The following is a 20,673-nucleotide window of genomic DNA, read 5'->3' as shown; positions in this document are numbered from 1 at the left end:
TTTTTTTTTGGCTGTGTTTCTGTGCGAGGGCTTTCTCTAGTTGTGGCAAGCGAGGGCCACTCTTCATCGCGGTGCGCGGGCCTCTCACTATGGCGGCCTCTCCCGTTGCGGAGCACAAGCTCCAGACGCGCAAGCTCAGTAGTTGTGGCTCACGGGCCTAGTTGCTCCGCAGCATGTGGGATCTTCCCAGACCAGGGCTCGAACCTGTGTCCCCTGCATTGGCAGGCAGATTCTCAACCGCTGCGCCACCAGGGAAGCCCAAAATGTATTTCTTGATCTCTGGGTTACAGTCCAGAATGTTTGGAAAACACTGCCCTAACTCCACTGGCCTTTGTACTTCTTGAACATCCCAGTTCCTGTGTGTTGTTGTCACCTGAGAACTTTCTTTTTCATATCTTGGCATGGCTAGCTTCTTTTCAACTTTTAAATTTGAGCTCAAATATTACCTTCTAAGAAAAGTTTTTGCTGCCTTTCTAAAAGAGCAGGGTACCGCAGTTAGTGTCAGCATGATCTTAAAAAAATCCTAGAGCTAAAGAGCATTGAAAGTTTCTTTTGAACTTACCCTGAATTTGTGTCTGGTACTCAGACCTTTCTCAAAACTTGTCAATAATGGAAAGAAAATGTAGGAAAGCAAATAAACTATAATGACAGCCTGTTTTAGGTGGGAAAAGGTTATTAGATTTCTCCAGATCTCTTCACCTGGAATTCAAATGCACAAAGTCTTTTTTTTTTTTTTTCAATTAACATCTTTTCATTCCTTTCCTCTTTCTTTCCACTGGAAATTATTACTTTGCACTAGTTTTTCTGGTCCTATGTGAAAGCAGCTTTCCATTAATTCTGGAATTTCTCCGTTTTTCAGTGGTCAAATGTGTATATCCATACGTTGAAAATGGAGTGATAGTCTCAGGACTCGGACCAAAATTTTACTACAAAGCGACGATTGTATATAGATGCAACAAGGGTTTTAAGCTTAATGGCAGCAACAAAATTGTCTGTAGTGCGAACAGTACTTGGGAGCCTGAGATACCAACATGTACTAAAGGTATAAATATTGTCGTTTTCCTTTGTTGTTTTTTTTTTCTTTGAGATTAAATATCAATGATACAGAATAATAGAAAAGAAACAATTTTCGTATTTAACTGTCTTGTATTCATTTCTATGATAGTTGTACGACTTCAAATTCACAAAGAAATCTGCTGTTGCAATTTTGGATGTCTTTATAGGGTCTTAGCATTTCATGTACATCACACACGTATATAAATTTCTCTTGTTTGGCATTTTTTACATGTAAAAATGAATAGCAATCGTTTTTCAGAGTAAATAGAAGCATAGAAAGTTTTACCTAAATAAGAGTGAAAGGCAGAATTCATATTAATGAAAAGAAAATAATAATGCCCAAGTTTTTTATTCAGTCTACATTATTTTGTTTTCCAGAGTCAACTACTCCTAGTACCCAGCCTCCAATTTCCAGTGCCTCAGGTTTAGTAACTACCTGCATATATTTTTTCAAAAGTCTTTTAAATTCCTGGTGAAAATGCCAGCAGTAACTCCCAAGTGTTTGATCCAATCTACATTTTTTTTTGTTTTCCAGTGTCAACTCCTCCCAGTTCCCAACCTCCAATTCCCAGTGTCTCAGGTCTAGTAACTTCCTGCTTATATATTTCAAAATCGTTTACATTCCTTGTGATTTTTTTCAAAATCTTTTAAATTCCTATGATTTACACTCATTCATCAATTTTAGGAATGAAAGGAAAAAGAACATATTAACAGCCATTTTAGTTGTTACATTTAGTGACTTTAAAATTATTTGCAGTAGTCTGCAGATGTAAGCAGGTGGCAAGTTAAGTAAACTTTAAACATGTTTACTTACATGTAAAAAGATTAAAAGATGTTTTTTTTGGTGGATGATTTAAAACCTTCCTTACTGAGTGATAGTAAATTTCAAATGGGATCCATTTAAAGCACTTAGCACAGTGCCTGGTATCTAGAAAGCTCTTAAAGGTAGCTTGTATGCATTACAGCATAACTCAAATTAATATTAATGCAGAGGAAGGTCCATGGCGTCTGTTTTTTAACATGTATGTTTTCTGTGTCATCGACATTGATAATTTATTCATTTTAAAAGTGATCTGTTGACACCTTTACAGGGTATCTTCTGGGTCTAGGACTATGTTTCTTTTCCCAGACCGTGACCAGTTTGGTTCTGCAGGGACTACTGATTAGCTGCTCTGCCTAAGACTTGACAGACTATTTTGATATGGTGGAAGGAATTATCTTCCTGATTTCAGGGCTGCTATCTCTGGCTTCTTCTCTTTGGTTGCAGCAGAAGCAAGAGACAAGAGGAAGAGAGGAAGAGCATTAGCCTGGGCAGACTGCACTCAGGGTCCCAGTGTGGCTCTGCTCACTAAAGTAACATCATTTCTATAGGTTCCAGTGTCCCATTGTTTAATGACTCAAACAAATGTCATCTACTGGCTTTTAATTTGTTTACTTCCTATTGTCCTAATATTTTAAGGACTGAGGTTAATTTTTCATGTTAACATGGTAATTAGAACACCTTTTTATAATTCCTGTAAACCTGGTATCCAGTAATCTCCTTGAGTACCTTGGTGAGGGCTGTGAAGTTTTGGGGGGGAAAAAGATGTTTTTTTTGGTGGATGATATTGACCCATCCTTGTTTACTCACATGGTCCTATTGGGACTATGCACTGTGGTATACTATGTTTGTTGATAGGCTCTTTTGAAAGAATTGACCATAAGCATTTTATAAAGGATTTATAAAACACTGATACAGTTTAGTGTTTGAAGAAGAGAGAATTGTGAGGACAAATTTATAAAGAAGGTAAACTACAGGGGTTTTTTTTTAAATATCAAAAATCCAAATTCCTCATGAGACTGTCAATCATTTTTTATCATCAGTTAGAGAGTATGAAAAGGATCATTAGCGACATACAATGGTGATAAGGTAGATCTGATTATGCAAATATGAAAAAAATGTGGACAAAATACTACGTGGAAAAGAAAAGGATACAAATTATGTAATAGGATACTATGTGGATGGTATTTTTTTAAAGATTCATATCTTTATTCTGAACACATATTTTTATGGTTTATTATTAGTTAACTTCTAGGATTTCCATTATATAATACAAAGCCATAGTGAACATCCCATAGTGAACATTCTTATGGATACATTCGTATGTACTTGTGTAAATATATATTTTAGGTTAACTTCACAGAAGCAGAATTGCAAATATTAGGAAGTATGTGTATTTTTCATTTTGAGAAATAATTCAATTTGAGAAATAATCTTTTTAAAATATCAAAAGTAGATCCATAATTTTGTATTGATAAGTCTGGAGAATTGAATCAAATTTCTTTTTCCAGATTCCAAGCCTACTCATCCAACTACGACTCTGGGATCAAGTCATCCAGGTTCAGCAGTTCTTTATTCTACATATATTGCTTAGAACTTTTTAGGGTGATGAGTGAAAAATGATGTCACATATTAATTTGCATTTATTTAATTATCAGTGAAGCTGAGCTTTTTTCATCTACAGTTATTTATTCATGTCCTTTTTTCATTTTTCTATTTGGTTTCTAAAATATTTCTTGTTGATTTGTCAGAACTCATCAAAGCCTGTTTAAAGTGAACTTTTTTTCTAGGTTTTTTTTTTTTTTTTTGCCTTATATTTACTAGTCAGTTTTCTTTTAAAATTTTATATTATTGGGTATATATATTGCTTTTTATAACTTTTAATTACATAAATAGTATATGAATATGAATTTGTAAAATTTCAAACATTATGAAAGCATACAGAGTAAAAGATTACTTCTCCTCCTCTTTCTCTAGTCCATTTCCTGAATCATCACTTAATAGTTTAGGGTATCTTTTATTATTTATTTATTTATATTTATGGCTGTGTTGGGTCTTCGTTTCTGTGCGTGGGCTTTCTCCAGTTGCGGCAAGTGGGGGCCACTCTTCATCGCGGTGCGCAGGCCTCTCACTATCGCGGCCTCTCTTGTTGCAGAGCACAGGCTCCAGACGCGCAGGCTCAGCAATTGTGGCTCATGGGCCTAGTTGCTCCGCGGCATGTGGGATCTTCCCAGACCAGGGCTTGAACCCGTGTCCCCTGCATTGGCAGGCAGATTCTCAACCACTGCACCACCAGGGAAGCCTAGGGTATCTTTTTATTTCTGTACATCAACATCTTTATATGTGTACTTATACATATTTTGGCATTTTTTTTTTCGTAACCAAAAATGGCATTAGGCTGCTCATATTTTTCTGAAACTTTCACTTTTTCCATTTAATGTCTTGAATTGGGGTTGTTTTTAGATTTACTCCCATCCTTTTTAATGATGACTTTAATATATACCATATTTGACTATTCTCCTATTTTCTCATTTACATGTGCATTTTACATTGATAGGTAGCTAGCTGGGTGTACTGATCTTTTCCCTAATGGCTATGACTGTGTATCCTTCTTATAAAAGCTTCAGGACTTCCCCATGCTGAAATTATATGAACATCTTAACCATACATCCTGATTGCATTATTTGCATTACATCGTTGTTTTATCTGAAATTCATTGTGGTATGTGGAATGAGATTAGGTTCATCTCCATTCCACCCACCCCATCTAATGGCTAAGTAGAACTATTTGTTGAATAAGTTGTCTTCTCTACAGCTGTTTTGAAGTGCCAGTTTTTATCATACATTAAATAAAGTCATAGGTGCTCTAGTCTTCTCTCTGTTCCCTTGATCTCTGTCCATTCCTGTGCCCCCACTAAGTCGATTTTTTGATGGCGGTACTATGATATGTTTTAATATCTGGCAGAAGACATCCTTTTCAGAAATGTTCAGACTATTTTCTATGTTAATTTTTCTAGATAAAATTTTTTTTTGACTATTTCAACCATTTTAAGTGTACATTTCAGTGGCATTAAGTACATCACTACTAGCTATCATCACAACTCTTTCATCATCTCAAAATGAAAGATTATATCCATTTAATAATAACCCTCCATTCTCCCTCCCCTCAGCCCTGGTAACCAATATTCTACTTTCTATCTCTATGGATTTGACTATTCTAGGTCAAGAAGTAGAATCACTTCTGACTTATTTCACTTAGCATGATGTTTTCAAGGTTTGTCCCTCTTGTAACATGTAGCAGAACTGTATTCCCTTTTATGGCTGAATAATATTGAATTATTTGTATATACCATATTTTGTTTATCCATTCACTTGTTGATAGCCACTTGGGTTGTTTCCACCTTTTGGCTATTCTGAATAACACATTGGGTTATATGGTAATTCTGTGTTTCCCTTTTTGAGGAACAAACTTAGTGTCTTCCTCAGTGGCTGCACCATTTTACATTCTAACCAGTGATACACATAAGTTCTAATTTCTCCACATCTTTGTCAACACTTATTTTTCTGTTTTTTGATAATAGCCATCCTTATACATGTAAAGTAGTATCTCATTGTGGTTTTCTTTTTTTAAATTTCCCTAATGATTAGTAATTGATCATCTTTTCATGTGCTTATTGGTCTCTTATAGATCTTCTTTGGAGAAATGTCTGCTCAAGTCCGTTGCCTATTTTTGAATTGGTTTTTTGTTGTTGTTGAGTTTTAGGAGTTCATTATGTATTTTGGATATTAATCTCTTATCAGATACATTATTTGAAGATGTTTTCTCCCATTCTGTGTATTGCCTTTTCACTCTGTTGGTAGTGTCATTTGAAGCACAAAGGTTTTTAATTTTGGTAAAGTCCAATTTATCTATTTGTTCTTTTGTTGCCTGTGTTTTTGGTGTGACATCCAAGAAATCATTGCCAGATCCAATATCATGAAGATTGTCCTCTATGTTTTCTTCTAAGCATCTTACAGTTTTAGCTCTTAAGTTTAGTTCTATGATCCTTTTTGAATTAATTTTTGTATATGATGTAAGTGTCCAGCTTCACTATTTTGCATGTGGATATCAGTTTTCCAAGAACCATTTGTTGAAGAGATTGTCCTTTCCCCATTTTTCCCCATTGAATGTTCTTAGCACCCTGTTGACAGTCATTTAACTATATAAGCAAGGGTTTATTTCTGGGCTTTCTACTCTATTCCATTAGTCTGTGTGTTTGTTTCTATGCCAGTACCACTCTGTTTTGATTATTGTAGCTTTTTAGTATGTTTTGGAACCAGGAAGTATGAGCCCTCTCAACTTTGCTCTTCTTTTTCAAGATTTTTCTTGGCTATTGCTAGTCCCTTGATTCTATATGAATTATAGGTTTGATTTTTCTATTTCTGCAAAATGGATTTTCAAGATGGTGATGGGGTTGCATTTAATATGTAGATTGCTTTGTGTAGTGTTAACATCTTAATAATATTAAGTCTTCCAATCCATGAACACAGGATGTCTTTCCATTTATTTATGTCTTTAATTTTTTTTCAGCAATGTTTTGTAGTTTTCACTGTATGAATGTTGCACTTCCTTGGTTAGTTTATTCCCAAGTATTTTATTCTTTTTGATACTATTGTAAATGGAATTGTTTCCTTAATTTTCTTTTTGGATTGTTCATTGCTCATGTATAGAAATGCAACTGATTTTTGTTTGTTGATTTTGTAGCCTCCAGCCAACTTTGCTGAATTCTTTTATTCTATCAGGTGTGTGTGTGTGTGTGTATGTGTGTGTGTGTGTGTGTGTGTGTGTATGTGTGTGTAATGTTTAGAGTTGTCCTTTTATAAGATCATGTCATCTGGAACAGAGATCATTTATTTCTTCTTACCCAATTTGGACGCTTTTTATTTCTTTTACTTGCCTAATTGCTCTGTCTAGAACTTCCAGTGTTATGTTGAATAGAAATGGCAAATGCAGGCATCCTGGGTTGTTTCTTATCTTAAGGGAAAAACTTACAGTTTTTCACCATTGAATATGATGTTAGCTATGGATTTTTTATAAATGGTCTTTATTATGTTAAAGTTTCCTTCTATTACAAATCAGATTCTAAATTGTTTTTAAGCCCTCCTGTACCTTTTAGTTTTTTTGTTCTGTTGAGATATAACTGACATAGGGCACTGTATAAAGTTTACATTTTACATCATAATGATTTGGCTTGCATACATCATGAAATGATTACCACAGTAAGTTCAGTGAACATCTGTCATCTTATATAATACAAAATTGAGGAAATAGAAAAAAACTTTTTTCCTTGTGATGAGAACTCGTAGAGTTTACTCTCTTAACAACTTTCTTACATAACATACAACAGTGTTAGTTATATTTATCATGTTGTACATTACATCCCTAGTACTTATTTATCTTATAACTAGAAGATTGCACCTTTTGACTGCCTTCATGCAATTCCCCTTTCCTCCCACCCTCTGACTCTCTTAACCACAAATCTGATCTCTTTCTATGAGTTTGTTTGTTTGTTTGTTTTTGAAGTATAATTGATCTACAGCACTATGTTAGTTCCTGGTATACAACATAATTAATATTTTCATACATTTCAAAATGATCACCATGGTAAGTCTAGTTACCATCTGTCACCATACAAAGATATTACATAACTATTGACTATATTCTCCATACCTTACATTTCATACCCATGACTCATTTATTCAGTAACTGAAAGTTTTTACCTCCTAATCTCCCTCATCTATTTCTCTCCTCCCCGTACCTCGAATCCTCTCCTCCTGGCAGCCACCTGTTTGTTCTATGTATGACTCTCTTTCTGTTTAGTTATGTTTATTTGTTTTGTTAGATTCCACATATGAGTGAAATCATATAGTATTTGTCTTTCTCTGTCTGACTTGCTTCACTTAGCATAATACCCTCTAGGTCTATCCATGTTGTCGCAGTTGGCAAGATTTCATTCTTTTTTTATTCCATTGTATGTGTGAATGTGTGTGTGTATATATATATATTTATGGATAAAGAAGATGTAGTGCGTGTGTACAGGAGGGCTTAAAACCAATTTAGGATCCAATTTGTAATAGAAGGAAACTTTAACAAAGTAACATTCATCTATGGATGGGCACTTAGTTTGCTTCCATATCTTGGCTATTGTAAATAATGTGCCAGTGAACATAGGGGTGCATATACTTTTTGAATAAGTGTTTTCATTTTCTTAGGGTAAATACCCAGTGTTGGCTTGTATGGTAGTTCTATTTTTAATTTTTTGAGGAATCTCCATACTGTTTTCAATAGTGGCTGCACCAATTTACATTCCCACTAACAGTACACAGGGGTTCCCTTTTCTCTACATCCCTACTGGTATTTGTTATTTGTTGTCTTTTTGATGATAGCCATTCTGACAGGTGTGAGGTGATATATCATTGTGCTTTTGATTTGTACTTCCTGATGAGTAGTGATGTTGAGCATCTTTCATGTGCCTGTTGGCAATCTGTATGACTTCTTTGGAAAAATGTCTATTCAGGTCTTCTACCTATTTTTAAACTGGGTTCTTTGTTTTTTTTTGATGTTGAGTTGTATGTGTTCTTTGTATATTTTGGATATTAACCCCTTGTCAGATATATTGTTTGCAAATATCTTCTCCTATTCATAGGTAGCCTTTCTTTTTGTTGATAGTTTTCTTTGCTGTGTAAAAGTTTTTTAGCTTGATGTAGTCCCATTTGGTTTTTTTACTTTTGTTTCCCTTGCCTGAGGAGACATCCAAAAAAATATTGCTAAGGCTAAAGTAAAAAAAGGGTATTTGCTATGTTTTCTTCTACAAGTTTTATGGTTTCAGGTCTTAAATTTAAATCTTTAATCCATTTTGAGTTTATTTTTGTATATTTTGTGAGCAAGTAGTTCAGTTTGATTCTTTTTCATGTTGCTGTACAATTTTCCCAACACCATTTATTGAAGAGGCTGTCTCTTCCCCATTATGTTTTCTTGTCTCCTTTGTTGTAGATAATTTTCCATATAGGTGTGGGTTTACTTCTGTGCTCTCTCTTCTGTTCCATTGTTCTATGTGTCTGTTTTTGTGCTAGGACCATACTGTTTTGATTATTTTAGCTTTGTAGCATAGTTTTAAGTCAGGATGTGTGACACCTCTAGCTTTGTTATTCTTTCTTAAGATTGTTTTGGCTATTCGGGATCTTTTTGTATCCATACAAATTTTAGAATTATTTTTTCTAGTATTTTGATAGGGATTGCATTGGATCTGTAGATCACCTTGGGGTGTATGGTCATTTTAACAATATTAATTCTTCCAGTCCAAGCACAGTATATCTTTCCATCTGTGTTGTCTTCAATTTCTTTCATCAGTGTCTTATAGTTTTCTGAATATAGGTCTTTTACCTACTTATTTCTTGGTATTTTGTTCTTTTTGATTTGATTGTAAATGGGATTGTTTTCTTTTTTTTTTTTTTTCTTTTCTTTTTTTTTAATAATCAGTAGGATGTTACCACAGGATAATGGTTCTTTTTTTTTTTTTTTTTGGTTTATTTATTTATTTATTTTTGGCTGTGTTGGGTCTTCGTTTCTGTGCGAGGGCTTTCTCTAGTTGCGGCAAGTGGGGGCTACTCTTCATCGCGGTGCATGGGCCTCTCACTATCATGGCCTCTCTTGTTGCGGAGCACAGGCTCCAGACGCGCAGGCTCAGTAGTTGTGGCTCACGGGCCTAGTTGCTCTGCGGCATGTGGGATCTTCCCAGACCAGGGCTCAAACCCGTGTCCCCTGCATTAGCAGGCAGATTCTCAACCACTGCGCCACCAGGGAAGCCCAGGGATTGTTTTCTTAATTTTAGTTTTAAGTATAATCACACTGAATCCATAGGATAATTCTGACAACACACTAATGATTAATTTGTTTGCTGTACCACAGAATATTGTCCCAGGAAATGTTACTGGACAGGAAGAAGAATGCTTTGATACTGAATATAAATTTATAATATTTTGATACTACTTTTAATGAGAAACGTTAATATAGTTTACATAAGGAAAATGAAATTTTAAGGGTTTTTGTACAAAGTCAAAAAATCAAAAGCTATGAATTTAGAGGACTTTAAGCTTTATTGTTTTTTCTCCTTTTTTTTACTTCCATTTTTTTCTTTTTTTCTAGGATATCCCAGTCCCAGTGATGAAACACCACCTAAAGATGCTGAGAGTTTAGGTATTATTTTGGTTGTTAATAACCCTGCATCATGAGGCCCTAGTTTTCAACATGGAAATATTACCGTTATCTGTAGTTAGAAAAGAGACAACATGTCACAAATTGGTGATAATTGTTCAATGTGTAATTGTAAAATTGTACATTTTAAGTAATTTTAAAGGTGAAGATACCATGACAAATATAAGTGGTACTATGTATAGGCACATGTGGGTAATACAGTTTTTAAGAGGTTCCCCAATTTAGGCTTCCTAGCATGATAAGTTTACTTTCTTAAATAATACAGTTATATGTAGTTTAATATACATAAAACATAGCTTGTTTTCCATGTGATAGTGTTACTATGTAATGGCAATTTTTAGATAAATTTTCCTTCTACTGGTACCTTGTATGTACAAGCCTTAAAGTACTACTAGTTGGGTTAGTTTTTCTATATCAAGCTGGGGTAGCACACTTAATGTTGGCTCACATAGTTCACACATATGTGTTAAAGAACTTGATGAAGTATAGTTGTGACAGTTAAATGAAATATAAAGATTTACTGATAAGGAAATGAAAAATAGCTATTACTTTACTTTAGACTAGTAAGGTTAATCTTTTTATAAAATGTACTTTAGGCTTGTTATGTTTTCCCTCTGAAAACTGGTCAAATTGCCACTGTGTCAAGTGAATCCAGTACCATCTCAAGATGCTTACACTTGATAATATTTATGAAGTAAAAAGAACAGAGCTGAACATGACATTTTATGCTATGAGTTATAGATAATAAAAGTAATGGCAGTTTAGAAGCAGAGGTACTACTGACAAACATTTCTAAGAATTAAGATTTGGTAGTATTATTTATTGCTCTTTGGATAGTCAAAAATGCATGTTTACGTTTCTGTGCATAGGTTTTATCCATGTGCCCTGGTGTTCCCTTTACATTCTTAGAGCAAATCTCCTTGTAGTCTTAATCTGGGGGGAAAGGGGAATAGGAGCTGTGATGATACAATGATGTATTGTTTGTGAAGACTCTGCAAATAACGTCTATATGATAGATTAATAGCACTCTATTTATGACTTATTCTACAGACCCACTTAGGGAAAAAAATATATGTTAAATTTCTAACAAAATCATAAGTAATAAAAGACTGAATGTTGAACTAAACGAACTATAGTGGGCTACTACATTTCTAAAATGATTTTCCTCTAAACTAGTAAATTCTAATTGTCTTAGTTACCTTTACTAAATAACCTAGTGTGGTAGCTACAGCATACAACAATGAAAAGTGAGGCTCCTGTTAGGAGTTTCACAAGGTGTGTCCTAACCCTGGAATGTGATTAGAAGGGTTCTGTGATGAAAATAACCTGGAAGCACTAGCAGTCATGCTAAAACTAGATTGATAATTTTTTCTTTGTAGTTATAGATGATCTGATCAAATTAAAATGCAGCTGCTACCTGGAGACCCCTAGGTACTTATCTCCCAAACTGTTTTCATTTTTTCTCAGGTGCAGGAATCATTGTTGCAATTGTCATTGGTGCATGTACGTATCCCAAACTTTGATACCAATTAAATCAAGACATTACTCTGAAGAAGTGCAATCGTTTTTTAAAAGATTTTTCAATTTCTGTGGCTTTATACCTTGAAATTAAGTAAAACAGGAAAAACCTGACCTTTTATATAATACACTACCTTGTATTAGTGTTTGTCTATTCCTTTGTATTCTACATGTCCAGTTACTAACAAACCTTAAATAATACAAGTTGTTTCAAGATCATTGCTCGTATGAGTTTGCATCCCAAATATGCTTTGGGTAATTTTCTCAATTAATCAAGGACTCTTCTCTGACTTACTCTGTACTGTTTAATGCAAAGAACTGGACTGATACTGAAGAGTCCAGAGGGAATGTAAATGTATATGTGCTTAAATAAGATAACATTTTCTAGCCATGGAAATCTGACCATCATTTATTTCTTCTGCTAGATTTTGAATCTTGGCAATGATTTTTCACAGTTACATATCATTTGTTTCCTGATTTCTTGTAGTTTTTGGCGTTGGAGTAGTTGTCTGCGGCATCTGCTTCTCTTTTTGGAAAAAGAAGAAAGGGTAAATTAAACCATGTTTTTTTATTTATTGGTCCTTCTCACAGTTGACATAGTTCTGTGCAGTTTTTGTTTGTAGTCTGTATTGCATGTTGTTTTTTCAAAAAATGCACCTGCATGAGTGTGTTGTCTGAATTACATTTCTTTACTAAAAATGTTTTTCAGCTGCTTTCCATATCATTGCAACAAGAGTAATCTGTGCAGGTTGCTTCAGCTAATTATGATGTAAGAAAAATTTCTGTGGGATTTGAGGTTTAAGTGCTGTAGTAAATCATGGACCGTTTTGGGGCTTTCTCTATCCTAGGTGTACCCAACTTCCTAGATTGGACTAATGGCCAAGATTAAATATTATAAAATGGTTCACTGTGGAGACTTTGACAGCTGTAGCCACTGTAATTTTTATGGTGAAAGTTTTCAGTTGTCTGTATAACTTAGGTAGTAGTAAGAAGCTACATAGATGGCTCATTCAGATACCCAGTTTGCTTTCTTTTAGATTTGTTATTTATACAAGTTAAACTGGGGAATTTTAGGCAACACTATTTGATTTCCCTCTTATGTTCTCTTAATTTACTAGGTCGCGGTAAAACTGATTGGGTTAAACTAAAAGTTGCTGAGAGGGTAAGATTTATAAGGCACTTTATGAACTTTGTCTTTTTATCTATAAAAATGAAATAAGGGGGGGGACTTAAAATTGAAAAAAAAGGTACAAATACATATCTTCTAAGGAGAATAGAGTTTTTAAACATCATCTTAAATTTTAATGAAATAATTTAAAATCTAATGAAAGACTTAGAATAAAACTGGAGCATAGAGCAAGATTAGGTGCTTTGATATGTCTGACTTTTAGTGATTTTTTTCCCCCTATTACTTTGGAAATATCTTTGAAATCGAACTAATAATTAAAAACAATTGGTATTCATGGCTTTATGATATATATTCCTTTTATATTAATCACTGGGTTTGGACTACATAATAAAAGTACATTCGTCACTCATAAAGAGCTAAAACTCTTTTTATATTTCTTGGTTATCTTTTAAAAATATCCACAGTGCCTTCATTTGAATCTTAAATCTTATATTTGTAGAACACATAGTATGCATATTTGATTTCTCTATCAGCAGTATATTTTTTAAATTACATGTACACAGCAATCTGAGAAGGAAGTACTATCAGTGAAATATTTGACAAGTCTAAAAGGTTTATCTAGAAATAACCTGTAAAGAAAGCAAAACAAAATAGCTTTCTGCTCCTCACTTTCCTTCTTTGTTTAAAACATCACTACACCAAAATAAGGTTCCCTAACAAGTATTAACCAAAAACTCTCTCTAGCTACCAGTTAATGAGTCTTTTAAAGCCAAACAATTATCTGAGCATCGTATCCCCCAGCTTAAAGTTTCAGTAGCGTTAGAGATCTGAGATCCCATTTCTAACGCGTTCCCAAGTGATGAGGCTGCTGGGCCTGGACTACACTTTGAGAAACCAGGGTGTAGACCATTCCTGATGTGCCCGTGCTCTTTAACTTGAAGAAACACCATCAAGCTTATTGGGAAGTGTTTTACCTGTTTAAGATTATTGGATTTTTTAAAGACTCCTCATTTATGTGTATGCTTCTTTAAAAGAATGTGAAGTAATACCTAGCTTTAGTTTGCCTTTCTTTTAAAAAGGTAAATATTTTTATTATATTCTTTGCATTGTTTAATGTCCATATTTTCCCCCCCAAATTGCTTTTGTTGCTTTAGAAACTCCTTTACAAGACTGTAAAATATATGCAGTTGCTTCTCTATTCCTAGGGATAACTCTGGAAGCAGGATACCAGGCACAGTAATCCAGAATTGCTGTTAATGGGAGTTCCCTGGCGGTCCAGTGGATAGGACTCAGCACTTTCACTGCTGTGGGCTGGAGTTCAATCCCTGGTTGGGGAACTAAGAACCTGCAAGCCTCGTGGCGCGGCCAAAACTAAAATAAAAAAACACACATTTGCTGTTAAAACTTGATACAAAATGGATTTGATATAAACTTGTATTTATGATAATTTGGGAACACAATTACCCTGCTACAATATTTATACCAAAGCATGAAAATAGTATAAGTAGTCATTTTTAAGACCATTAAATTATGATGAAATATGGCCACAGGGTTAAAGTACTCTGTTATAGTTTCCTGTTTCTTAGCTCTCAACTAAGACTAGAATAGGATCCCAGTTGGTCTGATGGGCTCCATCTACACCCTCCTTCCTTTTCCCTTGCAGTCTCCTTTCTTAACTAACTCTTCAGCTAAACTTTCCAGCCTTGGAATCCATAGCCCTTGCCCTCTCCTTTGCTGTTGCTTGAGTCCTGTCTTGCATGTCCTGACTGTGTGGTTCCAAAAAACAAATACCTTTTGTTTACGTAATGTTTTCAATTATTTGTTGTGAATATTTTTTTCATAAATGCATGCTTTTCTCTACTCGGGTTAAATCATCACTGGATAAGTGAGAGTTTTTTAAGTTCATTAGAATTATTGCAATAATTTATGTATTTTAGTAACAGTGACTGAGTACTTTTTCTTTTTTTCCATTAAGGATATTTATTATTTGTTGTAATTTTAAAATATTTTCATGTTATATTAATAATGACTGATCCAGTAACTGTAATTTTTAAGCTGTCTGCTTAAATTAATATTACTGAAGCATTTTTGGATATAATATAAATGGTGAATCCAGTTCAGGTGGTGGGGAGTACAATGACATGGGTAAAAACTTGAATGCTCAAATTAACTTGAACATTTTTCTACCTGGTTCTCAAATTCTTGAGCATTGAACAAAGGCTTTAAAAAATTTTAAACAAAAACTAGTAAATAACAAAGATGTTGTAACAGTTGAGAGAGCATATTTACAAAATTTAGAGCCATCCTAGAAAAATGGGAAGTCATGTAATAAGTTTTACAGAGATCTTCCCTCAGGTGAAAACAATTGTGCCACAGGAAGAAACTGTCCTCGATGCAAAAGATCCATCTGAAAATATATGATGTCATAAAATCGATTTCTGAGACAGTATTACATGGAATTAATACATGCTCTGTGTATTGCCTCAAAATCTAAGGTGCTAGAGACCAGGACCATTTCTCCTCATACAATCTTATTCTGTGAAAGAGAGTTTACATTATTCACTTCAGGCGAAGAGGTTTCAGAGGTAAACAGATTGCACACAAATTTAGAATCTGTTTACCTGCTGGATGATCTGTAAGACTTCAAAGGTAAAGTAGCTTCTTGCACCAAAATCCTGTTTCAAGTTCCTAATGAGAATCAGGAGAGCCATAATTTATGAACCTAATTGTCAGCTTTACTTCCCTTCTCCTCCATCATTGATTTTATCCCATTTTTATGCCACTCTTGCTTCCTTTTGGTTTGACGTCACTATTTTATTCATCCCTGTTCCCTTCCTTTGTTCAGCACACCCTAACTGGTGAGAGCCACAGACAAGTAAATTTTATTTCTCTCTGAGAAAAGATGAGAGCAAGGTTTGCTTTTATCATGAAAACATATCTGCTTTCTGTTGCGTTCCTTTTTAGAGGTGTCCTTTCTTCTGAAAAATATTCAATGAATATTTAGATATTGATAAACTGAACTAAGATAAGTGGGCAGTAGACATCCAAGAGGACATTTGAATTCCTGTTCCCTTTGCTAGATTATTGATGTTTTCTCCTACCTTCCCTGTTTTAATGTAAAATAATGTGCATTGACAGGCTCTTGCTTTGATATAGGCGCCAACAGAGTAACGTCCCTCTTGTCCTTTCATCAGACTGTCTAGCTGCTCTACCTTCTAGCAGCTATGAATCCAAAGCTGGGGGAATTTTTCAGCCCAATGGGAAATAATCACAGAATGTGTTCATTTTAAGTTCATTTTGGTTTTTTGACAGAAACCAAAATACATTTCACTTAATTTTGTAAAGAAATTCAATTTCCACTTGTAAATATTAATTCTTTAAAGGCATTTATCTGTTTCCCCTGGCCAGGATATTTTTAACATATAAAAGAGAAACCACCACCAACAAAAAATCCTCAGATTTTGGAAAATTATGGAATGCATTGCCTTAAGTCTTTTAACCCCCTCTACCTTCTGTCTCTGAATGAAATGAATTGGAAGTTCCTCCTTTTGTGCCAGAATGTGTGTCTGCATGGCCAGGAAAAGAGGAGTTATGTTTCCCACCACTTATAATGTGAGGCGCTACCCTAGGTTACAGTCATGAGTTTGGGAGCAGATTCTACAATGGCCAATACGAAGGGCAATTTCTTAGTAAAAGCAAAGTGGTGACTTTGATCACAGGGGCAAAGGGGAAGACAAAACATACCAACTAGAATGGCACTGTGGGCCTACCCAGCCCTATGTATCTGCTTGGTTCTCTTAGGATTCCTTTGAGGCTAAAGCCAACCAGGAAACTAGTTTTCAGATGGGCCGTGGGCTTCAAGTTGTCTGTAAACACTTGAAGTTAACTTAATGAATGCTGAAGGTAATATGACATAACTGTAATTAGTACAATAATTCACTTTCACATTTTAATCATCTTCAAATAGCTTTGTTGTTATATCAAATTAATGTTTCTTTAAGTTTACATTAATGCAGGGACTTCCCTGGTGGTCCAGTAGTTAGGACTCCGCACTTCCATTGCAGGGGGCATGGGTTCAGTCCCTCGTTGGGTAACCAAGATCCCGAAACCTAAGGGGTGTTGCTGAAAAAAAGAAAGAAAAAAAAATTTTTTATATTAATGTTTATTTATCCTTCTCATATATTGGATTTCTATTTAAAATTCTACTTAAAGAAAAGCATTTCACTACTACAGAAAAAAAAAAAAGTACTGACCTCAAAAACTAGTAAAATATAGTGGTCTTAGAGGATTCAGGATAGGCCTAAGTATTGAATCACTCCCCAGAATAGTCCTGAGGAAACTGCTATATAACAAGTATTGTGCTGTGACAGTGCTGGTTCATCGTGATGCCTCCCCCACCAAGAGAAATGTGAAAGTCTCCAGAATTAACACGGTTAGCTCTTACATGGGGTAGGCACCCTGAAGTGTTTGCTGGGGCAGGCATACTGTAAATAACTGACTGGTCCCCATTTGGTTGTAGTCTGTCTATTGTAGTCAGTTTCCTAAGCAGGGACTGGAACTGCGTTTTCCAGCTCCAGAGTCAGTAGCCCTGAGTGGCTGCCGAGGACATCAAAAGTGGCTCATCCTACTTAAGGTGAGCTTCAGTGCACACTACACACCAGATTCAAAGACTTAGTGCAAAGAAATGTACAATCTGTGGATATCAGGTTAAGTAAAATATGTTAAAACTAAGTTTCCTGCTTATGCTTTTTTTGATGTGGCTTCTAGAAAATTCAAAATTACCTGTGTGACTCGCATTATATTTCTTTGGAAAACACTGGACTTGAATAACAGAGTTTAGAAAGATGTCTGTTGTTACCAAAAAAAAAGTGTTATGTGAGTTTTAGTTACTTAGGAGACTCTCCAACCAGAACACATGATTTTCCTTGACTGTGAGGGGTAAATGAGGCATTACTCACTGATCTTGAACGCTGCTGGAATCATTAGCTGTTTAAAGGTTTCATCTCAGAGTTAGATTTTAAATTGCAATATTAGGAAAATGTGTGTTTCTCTGTAGTCTTCCCCATTAGCCCTAAATTAAGATAAGGGAATATTTACTAAGTATATGCAACTGCTCTATTTCTTGTCTTGGAGGGAATCAAAACTATAATATAGCAATAGAAGAAGGGTTTCTAGAGTGAGACTGGTTGAACATTGGAATTATTTTAAAAGAATCATTTAATTCCTAGTTCAGTGACTCTTACTAGTATATAGTTTTTTTTTTAATTGTCCATGTTCTAAATGGGCTTCTGGAATTTAATTTTTGTACTTAACTATGTTCACCTCTGACCCTATTTTCTTACCTTGCTTCGTAGGAAAGAAAGTATTGCTACATACAGCGCTTACCAGGATAAGGCAACCACTCCAGCAGAGTAGATGAACTAAATGGTTTCCACAAACCCATGTATCATTAAGCCATGAAAATGAAGGAAATCCTGCCATTTGAGACAATACAGATGGACCTTGAGGGCATTATGCTGGGTGAATAAGTCATATAAAGAAAGACAAGTACTGTATGATCTCACTTATATGTGGAATCCAAAAAACCAAGCTTATAGAAAAAGAAATCAGATTTGCCTTCGTCAGAGGTGGTGGGCTGGGGGTGGTGGTTGAGTAAAGGCGGTCAGAAAATATAAACTTCCAATTATAAGATAAAAAGGTACTGGGATGTAATGTACAGCGTAGTGACTACAGTTAGTAACACTGTATTGTATATTGGCAAGTTGCCAAGAAAGTGGATCTTAAAACTTCTAATCACATGGAAGAAAAAAATTTTTTTGTGGGTTCGTGAAGTGATGGATGTTAACTAAATTTATCGTGTAATCATTTTGTGATATATACATGATCAAATCATGCTGTACACCTTAAACTTATGCAGTGTTATATGTCAGTTATATCTCAATACTAAAAGAAAAAAAAATCTATAAAAATTATTTGCTAGTTTCTTACACTGTCAGGAATGGAACTGTTAAGCCATAGTGCTAACATTTTAATGTGGCTTAAGTATAGTCACCATCCTTTAATGCTTCTTTGAAATGTGTATGAATTTGTGTTTGAATATCTTGCTTGTTTTTCCTTAAATAACGCTTGTATTTATAGGGCAAGTCAACACAGTATCCCCACTAGTGTTAAGGTGGGGAAATATTTTTTCTATAAAATTTCCAAACTCAGAGAAATATAATTCAAAATGACATTACATTTCATTTGTAAAGAAAGTGATTTTGAAATCTTTTCTGTTCAAAGATGATTGCCAACTCTTAAGATTCATTCTTCAACAATCCCAAAATATGCATTATATATTGTTTATTATAAAAGTTTGATTTCCTTAACTAAGAATATTACCGGAAAATACTCTTACAGTTAATAGGTTAAAATACTATTTTTAAAAATTTGTAACCTCTTGGTGATTTAGAGACGCTATAAAGTTTATTTCTGGCATTTGTTCCTCGCCCCTTTTAATAACAATAAACCAGTCTAAGAAATCCAGAAGAATTCAGCATCAGTTGCATGCTTCTGTACAAAGTTAGAGGGCTCTAACACCCATAGCAGGAATGCCAGCTCAGGACAAAGTGAACACTGTGGGCTTGTAGTTTTCTTAAAAAGAATTCCACTCTTTAAGAGAATTAGAATCCACTCTAAATTCTGTTTTTCTCTCCCCACCTGAATAAAGAGATGTCTTACTTTAAACATGTCATCTGAATGTAGGCAGTTTTGTAGGGAATAAATTCATCAGATAACCTCAAGTTGCATCAGAATCTGAGTCTCACCTCATCTGCAAAGGGCAGAGTAAAAATGAAGCCCCATATTTCAGAAAAGCAAACTTAACTCTCTGGATTTGCTGTAGGTCATGCAAAGGGACAGGAAGAGGAAACAGCAAAGGTAGCTCTTGACGCTCAGGTGGGACAGATCCCAGCCCTCTTCTCTGTCCTCACACCAGGCAGCGCCTCCTTCAAATGAGCCAGCGGCCAAAGAGGAGGGAGTGTCTCTCTAACTCCAATTACATTTTTACATGTTTTGTTTCACACTTTTATAGTTAGTAGCACAAATTGGGCCAAAGAAACGTTGCCTTAGAAATATATGAATAAAGAATCAAGAGTGAACCAGAGTAAATATTGTTTTACTCCCTAAGGACATGTTTGTAAGGCCATGTAAGTGGCTCTTCCCTTTGTAGTCTCTGATGAGGCACTTTAGGAAGATAAATTTGAGGAGAATAAATTCAGGAATTCTGAGATAAATATAGAGTTGAAGTTTTGCTGTACCCTTTTCCACATAATTTTCGAGAATCTAGCACTTGCTTAGAAGCAAGGGGATGGCTCTAGTACATATTTTTTAAACCCTCAAAGAAGTGTTTTCAACCAAAGATTATTATGCTTACCAAAATAAATTGACTTTCATAGTATAGTTTCCACTTCAAAATTAGTTTTTCTAATTTAATATATTTATATGTAAGATTGAAATATGTGTGTACATATAAATGATGTTCTGTTTGTCAAATAATTTGTCAATTAAATATATGGGGACACCATTTTTCTCTAGAAGTGTTTATTTAAATGAGAGAGGGAAAAGTGTATTTGAATTTAAAGGTTTCTTAAAACTGCATTTTGAGAATTGGACCTTCAGATCTATTAAAAAAATAAAATGTCATTATGGAGAAGTTTCATTTGTGATAATGCATTTATTTCCAGTGTGTTTTATCTCAAATCGGAGTACGCTGCTAATCGGGGCCCACCTTCTGTAAGAATTCCCCTCCAACAATCACCACTCCTGCCCCTCCCATCTCAGAGCCTTAACTTAAACATGTCCAGGCTTCTCCCCTCCGCAGCGGTCACGTGCCTCCCCTGCTCAAAGGTGCTCAGTC

General features: G+C 34.9%; 1 protein-coding gene across 3 annotated transcripts in view; it reads left to right on the top strand.

Moving 5' to 3' along the window:
* Positions 1–20,469, top strand: part of LOC137762947 (membrane cofactor protein-like) — a 62,287-nt gene extending 41,818 nt beyond the window's left edge. The window contains exons 6-14 of one of the 3 annotated variants that reach the window (XM_068541520.1): positions 860–1,042; positions 1,435–1,479; positions 1,592–1,636; positions 3,388–3,435; positions 10,061–10,111; positions 11,597–11,632; positions 12,135–12,195; positions 12,766–12,809; positions 18,131–20,469. In XM_068541520.1, the coding sequence (XP_068397621.1) occupies positions 860–1,042; positions 1,435–1,479; positions 1,592–1,636; positions 3,388–3,435; positions 10,061–10,111; positions 11,597–11,632; positions 12,135–12,195; positions 12,766–12,775 (479 nt within the window). In that variant the 3' untranslated portion in view covers positions 12,776–12,809; positions 18,131–20,469. The remainder of the gene's footprint in view (positions 1–859; positions 1,043–1,434; positions 1,480–1,591; positions 1,637–3,387; positions 3,436–10,060; positions 10,112–11,596; positions 11,633–12,134; positions 12,196–12,765; positions 12,810–18,130) is intronic. The other 2 variants (XM_068541519.1, XM_068541521.1) reach the window with 2 other exon arrangements.
* The last annotated feature ends 204 nt before the right edge of the window (positions 20,470–20,673 follow it).

The sequence above is a fragment of the Eschrichtius robustus genome, chromosome 3 (genome assembly GCF_028021215.1).
Source record: "Eschrichtius robustus isolate mEscRob2 chromosome 3, mEscRob2.pri, whole genome shotgun sequence".
Taxonomy (NCBI): Eukaryota; Metazoa; Chordata; class Mammalia; order Artiodactyla; family Eschrichtiidae; genus Eschrichtius; species Eschrichtius robustus.
Note: the sequence above shows the minus strand (reverse complement) of the source record. Positions and strands in the feature narration are given on the sequence as shown.